The sequence below is a fragment of the Rattus norvegicus genome, chromosome 19, assembly GCF_036323735.1.
Source record: "Rattus norvegicus strain BN/NHsdMcwi chromosome 19, GRCr8, whole genome shotgun sequence".
Taxonomy (NCBI): Eukaryota; Metazoa; Chordata; class Mammalia; order Rodentia; family Muridae; genus Rattus; species Rattus norvegicus.
The window spans coordinates 27,234,421-27,244,062 of record NC_086037.1 but is presented as its reverse complement, the minus strand read 5'-3'; the positions used below and the strand labels follow the sequence as shown (position 1 = coordinate 27,244,062).

General features: G+C 43.0%; 1 protein-coding gene across 1 annotated transcript; it reads left to right on the top strand.

The window, feature by feature from the left end:
- The first annotated feature begins 2,060 nt into the window (after positions 1–2,060).
- LOC134483570 (disks large homolog 5-like) lies at positions 2,061–8,714 on the top strand. Its single transcript, XM_063278808.1, has 4 exons — positions 2,061–5,301; positions 6,565–6,708; positions 7,340–7,502; positions 8,219–8,714. Exons 1-4 carry the CDS (start codon positions 5,090–5,092, stop codon positions 8,246–8,248), a joined length of 549 nt encoding a protein of 182 aa, XP_063134878.1. The 5' UTR covers positions 2,061–5,089; the 3' UTR covers positions 8,249–8,714.
- The last annotated feature ends 928 nt before the right edge of the window (positions 8,715–9,642 follow it).

The following is a 9,642-nucleotide window of genomic DNA, read 5'->3' as shown; positions in this document are numbered from 1 at the left end:
TCATATCTCATTACAGATGGTTGTGAGCCACCATGTGGTTGCTGGGATTTGAACTCAGGACCTCTGGAAGAGCTGTCAGTACTCTTAACCACTAAGCCATCTCTTTAGCCCAAGAAATACTTTCTGAATATGATCTGAGATTGGCCATGGAAAAAGGGTAGCTTGAACTGTCCCACCTAGGTTCTCAGCCTGCACAGGCCTGCGCTCCAAAAGAAACCTGTGTTCACAGCTGTTGGCTGGCTAAGAAAGATTTCACGAGACGTGATACACAGCCCTCGGACTTCTGCTCCAGTCATCTGCACAATTTTTTCCGGACGATATCCTCATACCTCCAGCAGGCGGGTGATGAAGCTTTCCACTCTCAGCTCCCCTTCAGCCATCTTGTGGCCACCAGACTCTCCTCCCTGCAGCAGGAACAAGGGCTTCTCCATGGTGGCTGCAGCAGCAGTGGTGGTTTGGCATTCTCACCTAGGAGACCCTATGCTTTCTACCCCAGTTCCAACTCACCTCAGGCCCGGGCCTTCCCCCCATCCACTTCCCACGGAGCAGGGAGAGCAGCACCCACTAGAAATAAAAGGGAAGCCCTTGGTCCTGCCAAGACTGAACCCCCAGTGAAGGGGCTTGTTGGGGGGAGGGTGGTAATGGGGGGAGGATGGGGAGGGGAACACCCATAGAGAAGGGGAGGGGGAGGGGTTAGGGGGATGTTTGCCTGGAAACCCAGAAAGGTAATAACAATTGAAATGTAAATAAGATATACCCAATTTAATAAAGATGGAGAAAAAAATAGAAAGAAAAGTCACACATTTAAAACAGAACAATATGGACCCTAATTTTAAACCACAGCTCTGTCAATTAACTATACCTTAAGGAAGCTCAGAAAAGCAGGCCAAACAATTAATATTTTCTCGGTTTAAGTAAATAATAATGTCCGCTTCTTGCTATTGTGGAGGGAATTAAATAGATAATATGTAATCATGGAAGTTTTGAAGTACCATCCATTTTTCTGTTCATTAAATCAATCTTACTCATTTCATTGATCAAATATGTATGTTTTCCGTTTCACAGTTATATGTATAATAAAACCAGTATAAAACCTTCAGAATATTCAGTTATTATAGATATTTGTCATTTCTTACAGAGGGCAACTATGATTGACTACACCCAATTCTATAAAAAACAAAACTCAGGAAACCTGGCCCTTGGCAGCAATGAATCAAGAAATATCTAGGATGGTGGGGCATGAATTCTGCCAAGCAATGAACTCAGATAGGTGGGGTTGTGAGGAAGATGTATGGTTGAATAGCACACTAGATTCACGTTGTATCATCTTGATTTAATCTAAGGACAAAGAAGTGCAGTATCTCTGATGGCTTTCTTCTAACCCCTTGAAAGGTTCACTGGGGATTGACCTCAGTTCTTCATTCTGCTTGCTGGGGCAGCAACACTCAGGGAAGCTTGAGATTGCCATAGGCACAGTATTAGGCTAGAAATGCTGAGTAGTTGATACTAAGTTGTTCAGATGGTGATACCCATTTCATTTGTTCTTAACGTGGACCTAAGGAAAGACAGATCGAGGTCCTTAGAATACAAAGATCATTTCCAGTTCTTTTCTACCTTTCCTGAATGAAAGACTGGTTGGCAGAGAATGGTAAAAATTCAAGAATTGGTAGATGATGCTTTGAATGGAGGGTGGGTTTCAGTGCTGGTTTTAGACAGGTTCTCAATTACCCCATCTTGTTCTCTACGTTGCTCGTCAGGTTCACTTTGAGCTCAAATAAAGCTGCTTCCACTTTCCAACAGGTAGTCTTACAAAGGGGCCTCCAAGGACTGTGAGGACAGCATTAGCCAATGAGAGCTGAGGTGTGTAACCCACAACTATAGCTTTATCTGAAAGACCCTCAGACAGAGGAGACTCTCGCTCCAGTCCTGAGGACAATCACCACCCCATGAACACACAGGACTCAGTCTTGATGTAAAAACAAGAGGTTTACTTTGGGATACCAATGCACTGGGGCTCGACACGGTCCTCACACAGGAGGAATGTGAGGAGCCTCAAACAACAGAAATATACAGCTTAAATAGTCAGTTAAGATTACACAGTTTCCTTAGCTCAGCTATTTCGTCCCAAGGATAACTAGGCAGATGTTTCTCATCCTGGAATTCCTGGGATAAGGCTGTAACCACAGCAATGCAGCTATTTCAGTACAAAGGACGTCTGACTTGATATATGTTTTCTTATCCTGGGGTTCCCAGGACAAGGACCAAGGATATCTGTCTTGGCAGGTGTTTCTCTTCTGGAGTTCCCAGGAAAAGGCTATAGCTATGTCAGCCTATAGCACAGCTGCATTCAGTACCAAGGACATCTCACTTCTATAGTGGTCAGTCAGCTTCCCAGAGATGTTTCCTGTCTTCTAATTGCCCTGCAGTAAATATGTTCTGTACCCTCTGTTCTTATGGTCCAGCAGCTTCCTAGAGAGTGGGTGGGAATGTGCTTTCTGTACTTTCTGTTCTATTGTCTAATGTGTAGGGGCTAAGCGAGGGCCAGCTTAAAAGATTCTCATTCGTAAGAAATGGCTGTACTGATATCAAACGGGCATCTTTCATATCTACTTTCTTCCAAGTCTACCAGCCATCTCAGATTGTTGCTGTAATATGCCTGACAATCAAGGACATAGAAAAATAACTTGATACACGGCAAGGACATTGTGATCATATCCTGTGTTGTTATGTATGTTCTGGATGAGGTTGGTTAAAATGACAATATTGCACAAAGCTTTATATAGGACCCATCAAATTAAGGGTCACTATACACTGTCATAGCTAAAATGGCCTGGTCAGAAGTGACCACTGGATCACTCTTCTGTAACTTCACATGAAAGGCTTGTGCTTTTTGTGTTTTTTTATTTTTCTGTTTTTTCTTATTTATTTATTTATTTATTTATTTATTTATATATTGTTTTATATGTTGTCAGGAAGATAGTTCAAGTCATGGATCTGCCACCAAAATATGAGCTTTGCTACCAATACTGTAAACAGTATTAGTGTATGCATTCAATAAAATAACTTGGTTTTTTTTTTTTTTAAGTAGGATAGATGCTTTTGTGTTTTGTGGGGTGATCCATGAAACAGGAGTGAAGATGCTTGTTTCTTACTCTGTCCACTGAGTTATGTCTCTAGGCTTGTCCTACTCCTTTGGCTGTATCCCCCCCCAACATCTGCTGACTATTTTATTTTTCAGATGAAATCACACGTTATAGCTTAGAGAGGCCTGTAAGCAATCCTACTTTGGTAACTTAAGTGCAAAGAGGAGAGCCCCACACTCAGCCTGAGGGTGCATTCACTGGTGGATCCAATATTTCAGTTTCCTCTCCTAACAGATCACCACATTGTTGCCAGGACCATAATGAATGCAATTCTTTCTCCTAAGGAATCTGGTGGCAACTGTCATATGTTAAGCACAAAGCTTCAGGTTGTACCTATAACACACACCCACATCGCAACCTACCCTACAGGCTATTTCTGGGTGTGATTTCATGCACCTGCACATGATGAGACAGGAGACCTCTTTGGCTACTTATAGGAACTGGTGTGATTCCTCAGTAATCTTTAATGGGTAATATTGCTGACTGAGGAGAATTTGAGGTAGGATGAAACATTTCTGTGCAGGGATTGGGGAGGAAGCACTCATTTAGAAACATAGCAATGACTTAGGTTTTTCCAATCAAGCCTAGAGCCAAATTTGGCTTTGGAAGCATGTGGTGCTCAGTGGCTATGCCACAGGGAAGTCCCCTGAAAAGGGTCCATCAGCTTTTGCTCAGTACAGGGAGAACATTAGCAAGGAGGCAAAGTCTGTTATCCATGACATCAGCCGTCCCTTCGTGGACATTCTATTGTCTCCTAGAGAGACCTTGGAATCCCTGTGATGTCACCAGTATCGTTGTGACAACCAATTCCCTACTTTTTCTCTTAGTGTCCAAAGGATATATCCACAGGCATGTTTGCCCGTCTTCTCAGGCGCTTTGGGAGAGTTGATGTTGATAGAGAAGAGTCTAGAGTGAAGCAAACGAAACCTAAAGGTAATGATGGACACAGGACATGGGGAATGTGGAGTAAGTTCTGGGCAGTGTATGTTGAGCTTCCTCTTAGGGGTGAATGTGGGGGACTTCAGCTGGCCTTTATAGCAATGGGCCACAACTACTGGAACATCTCCACAGATATTGAATTCCATGATTATCACAATTCCTGAAAGTCAGGGTTTTCACATTATTAGTTTCTCCATAACCACATGGAGGATATGGCAATGCCTATGCTATTATTGGGTGAACTTCTAGTCTTTACTTTTACAGTGCATTCGGTATGTTAAATTGATATAATAACACCATAAGTAGTCATGGAGGGTATAACTTTTCTGAATTAAACAGGGCATCAATGTACTTCACTTTCATTGCTTCTTTTAATTCAGTGACTATCTGACAGTAGTAAGAGGGAGAGAACTGTGCTCCTGGCATGACCTTATATTCTTAGAACTCCTTTGACTACCTCTGGCTGACGGGGCCAATCTTACCTTCATATATTAGAGGTTCTGTGTGGCAGATATTTTTCTACAGTAGCCAAACTATATGGAGCAGGTAGAGAAAGAGCCTGTAACCTATTGGCACTTCTGGGGCATTTGTCATTTCAGTAGGGGGAATTAATAAATCTGTTGACCATGTCCTCCCCCTACATGACTTTTTAATGCAAAGTTATTGGATTAGAGTAACAGTGTAGGATATCTGAGTATCCCTGATCAATCAAGTCATTGTGGATGCTGAATTGATGATCTGACTTCTGAAACCAGAGGGGTAGGGTCCTGAAACCAGGTTGTAGCCTGCGTACCTGATAATAATCCTGGAGAAGGCATCTCTCTGGTACTTGTAAGCCTGTGTGGGCGGGCATAGGGAACACCTGGCTGCTTACATCTCTTGGTCTCTATATAGTAGTGGGGGAACTGTGATCCACTTAGGATGCCTCTTTCACATAGACCAAACTCCTTGCAGTGACACTGGCTTCCAAGCATGTTCTCCTGTTTGGACCTCACTGTGGTCTGTGTATGCTCTATGCATTCGCCCCATGCGGGTTCACTTGTGTTCTTCTACCTACAGCAGCCTGCAGACAGACGTCATCCCCTGAAAATGTCCTAAACAAGGTGCAGGCCAACGAGGAAGAGGAGAGGCTGAATAGAGAACTGGAGCTAACTACCAAGGAGAGAAATGAGCTGACAGATCGCCTCCTTTATGTGACAGGTGGATCCATGAGCAAGAGGTATGCATTGCTCCAAACAAACGAACTTGTTCTAAACCTCATCTCCCATAGAGAGGAGATTCAGAACCTGACCCTTACTGAGGAGTGAGATTGAAAATGGACTCTCTGATTCTGCCTGTTGAAAATCTGAACTTGCAATCTGAGTGAAGATTTCAGGGATAAAGTCACTGGAGCATGAGTTCCCAGTGTACAATTGGAAAGCCCTTGACAGGTGGTAGTTTTGCAAGGTTCTAGGTGCTGTGAGTTTGTGGAGAGTGTTTGTACTTGCTAGGAAGGTGACTGAACGCTATCATCTCCTGGCAGCAGCCTTAGGTGACAGGACCCACAGTGTTCATATCAATGCTTAAGTAGAAGGCCTGAGGCTCTGGCCTGCTCCTTCTTGTCTCTGTGCCTTGCACTCTGAGACAGTAATGGTGCATGCATTTCTACTGATTCTCATTGTGCTCTTTCCATATTTGTCTCTCTTTCTCATTCTCTGAGTCTGTTTACTTTTCTTTTCTTTTTCTTTTTTTTTTTTTTTTTGGTTCTTTTTTTCGGAGCTGGAGAACTTACTTTTTTTTTCTTGTGGGTGTGCCCCAGTTTGTGTGTCTGTGTGTGCACAGGTCTGCATGCATATGCACAACCTTTATATGTTTCTCTATCCCTCCACCTTTGGAATTTAGGGGTCTGTTTTTTGACCTCAGGATTTACCTTTATAATAGTTTCATGGAGGTGTAAGTGCTTTATTTTGGAAGCCCCACTTTCAACAGCACAGTTCTTTGCCTGTGTAGTCACATTTGTCTATACATTTGTATGCCTTGGGCAGATTATAAGTTTGTGGCAATATCTGGTCTCATCTCCAGAATTATGTGTACTGTCTGCCTCTAGAATATTAGTTATTCGGCTTGTAGCATTCCACTTGTCAAAACAGGAAAAATGAAATCAGAGGTTTCTGGATGTGTGTGTGTGTGTGTGTGTGTGTGTGTGTGTGTGTGTGTGTGTGTGTGTTTGGGTAAGCTCTGTGGCCTAGGCTCTTGACAGCATAACAGGTTTGAATGCAGATCCAGCCCTCCTGATTGAAAAATGTGAGCCAGGGGACCCTTTATCTGGGTGCTTAGCTTCTGTTGTCCTGGGCACACAATTCCAAGTTTCTGAAGCTGAAGAAGATCCAAATATGTAGAATTCAGAAAGTGTCCTTCCAGGGCTGGGGTAGTACAGGACACAGCCTGAGTTCCTCTAATCCTAAACCTCAATGTTCATTGGGTTCTATCTTCCTGGGGCCAGCCCCTACTTCAGGCCAAATCCATTTTATGAAAACTTGAAGATAAAGGAGAAAGAGGTCATGTCATTACTGCACAACTTAGACACAAAGAACATTGAACATCGTGAGAAATTTCAGGAGCTCAAGAAGGAGATTAACTTCTATCGGTAAGTACTTGTCAGAAGGGCCCATCACTTGTGGAATATCCATTCCCGCCTCTCTTTGTTCTGGACTGGAGAGCCTGTAGCTCTGGGTCCATGTCTTCTGTTGTTTGAATATCACTGTGCCGTGGGTCTTTTGGACTCAGATTCAGTTCCATAAGGGACTGTCAGTTATCACCACAGTGTCTATGCATCTTTAGAAGGCTCTGGATAGAACTACACTGATTCAGGCATCAGAGTGTTATTAGGCCAACCTGCGGCTCTGGGGTCATACCAGGTTTAACAAAGCTCAATGTGTGGACCACATGGTTTACATGACCTCCCTTGGTTCTACTGTTCTCTTGTGGTTATTTGCCGCCTACTAATTGATGTTGCCCCGATGCATTGGGCTCTCATGGGTAGTTGTAGATCCCTTGTTCTTTTGGAGAGACATGGACTCTTATTGGTGCTTGGGTCACAGGAACAATTTATTCTTCCCTGGATTGGCCGTTTGCTGTTTGTGCAGCAGCCTTACATGTATGGAGATGTATTCTTGAAGTCTTTATGGGTATCTGGGTCCTGGTGGACTTTGTGGGATTTGGCAGTTGGAATGGGAGGAAGAAGCTTCAGGATCTTACTATGCAGAGTGTGTTTCCAGCAACCTGCACAGCCGGCTCCTGATGGACCAGGCATGTATGAAGAAGAAGTTGGTCACATTGAAGCAGGAGAGCAAGGAGTTACAGCGATATTTGTTTGAGTTGAACCCGAATGCTGAAGACGAACAGGAGAAGACCAGCAACCTCCAGACCCAGCAAAATGTGGTAGGAAAAAGCAGCTGAGTCAGATTAACAATGTCTGATACCATTTGCCTATTGGATACATCTTTGCTTCCCCTATCATCTTTCTAATCTCCCCACACCCAATCAGTCACCCACCTCATGTGATAGAGTTATTCATGGCTCTGTCTATGCACAAGTATTCTGGGATGTTAACCACTCTCCAGAAACTGAATTATTGGCAATTATACTTCTCTGCCCTTTTTGAAACTGCAGTCCAGAAATGGTGACAGAGGAATAACATATCACATGACTGCATCTCCCTGTCATAGATTGGATGCTATGAAGAGTTTTGAACGAGTTCTTGGTCATGTGACAAAGGTCATACAGGGGTCATGTGATGGTTGGAAGCACCTTGTAGGGATAAGAACCAAGTGCAAATGGCAAATGAGTCCTGGTCATTGGCTTTGATCTCAGTATCATGTGGCCTTCTCCTTTCTTCCTGCAACCCAGTTAGGTCTCTTCTCCTTTCCCCGTTCTTGGTTTTCACTGGTAGAAGTTTGAGGAGCAGCTTGTTCTCCCACAGTACTGTGAGGGTTGTTGGTGACTTTCCCCAGGCTGCAGAGATATCAGCAATGATTTCAGTGAAAAGATCAGTGCTGTCTCTGCAGTGCAGCTGAAGGGACAGAAGGCAGCAACTTGACAGCTGGTATGCGTGTCCCCACCAAATCAGTGTCTTAATAGCTGCCTTCTCCTCCCAGGTCTCAGGAACTGCAGGAGACATGGAATAGGACAGATCCCAGGAAGACAGCCCCCTGAAGAGTGAGTTTCTCTGTCAGGAGTTCCCTGCTGACGACAATCCTCAACAGTCAAAGACTTTTTTGGGGAGAATATTCTTCTTCTCAGTTAATTTCCTCATTGTATAGAGACCCTAAATTTATGTATCCGTATGCCAGCCTGTCTCATTGAGGTCTTTCTCCTCTCTCATACCGACAACACCATTTGAGAGACATCTGAGGGGACTGCCTTGAAATCTCGTGTCCTAGAGGAGAAACAGCACTACAACTGTGTTTCTAAATGTTCATTAAGAAAATGCTGTTAAGAAATATTTTTGGTTATGATTTTCATTGAAGTTTTCTTTTTGTTATATCATAGTTATATATTCTTGTTACTGTTTTTCATTTTTTATACCATTTTAGTTGTTCATTTTATGCCTGTTTTTTGTAAATTGTATTCCTTATGAATAAAAATTGATTTGTAACTCTTGACTCTTATGACCATCTTATTCAAGGGTCCTTTCCCCTCCTGTAGACTTAGAACTGACAGCTAGATATGGATCTTTGCATGGTCCAGTGAATTCAAAGCCACCAAGGGGTACACAGGGTGATGGTGTCTTTTGTGTATGACTTTTTTTATGGAAACACACTTTATGATGTAATCACTGACATACTGTATCCATGCTCTCATGTCTTCTGCTCATCCTAGTCTATATCAGTCTACAACACACATTCCTTATTGACTGTGTGCACCAGATATTGAGTAACACACACTCATGCCTGTAGAGCTGCAGAAAAAATGACAACTTTCACAAAGGAATATAGAATAATCCTAATCGAGAACCATGTGCCTCAGTTTTTCTTACAATACAGCATTAGTATTAAACCACAAAGATAATGACCATCAACGTCATTTTGGGAAATAGGTTTTTATAGGTGCTGTTTCACTTGATCATTCATATGCTGTGTTTTTTATTGTTGCTGATTATATTTATTTTTATCATTTAACTCAATGGATCTTTTTTTTTTTTCAAATGTATCTGGGCCACTCCTGAGTGCATTTCCCTCATGATCAAAAGAGGGAATAGCATTCCCCATTGTAGATGATTGTTAGGGACCATGTGGTTCTTCTGAGAGAGAAGCAGATGCTCTAACCTGTGAGTCATCACCACAGCTCCTGTAGGTAGCTTTTGTCCTTCCAGGGCATGTGCTATACTAGATGGATATGATCACCTTCAATTAAGGAGAGAGATCTCAGGAGATGTGTATGTACAGGTGGTTGAGCGGTGCCTGCTCAATGTGGTAGCCTGCTAGGCATCCACACCGGGCTCTGGTGCCTCCACTGCTCATTGTGCATTCAGGATCATCCTCCAGCACCACTCAGTTTCAATTCCAAACAGATCTTTCAC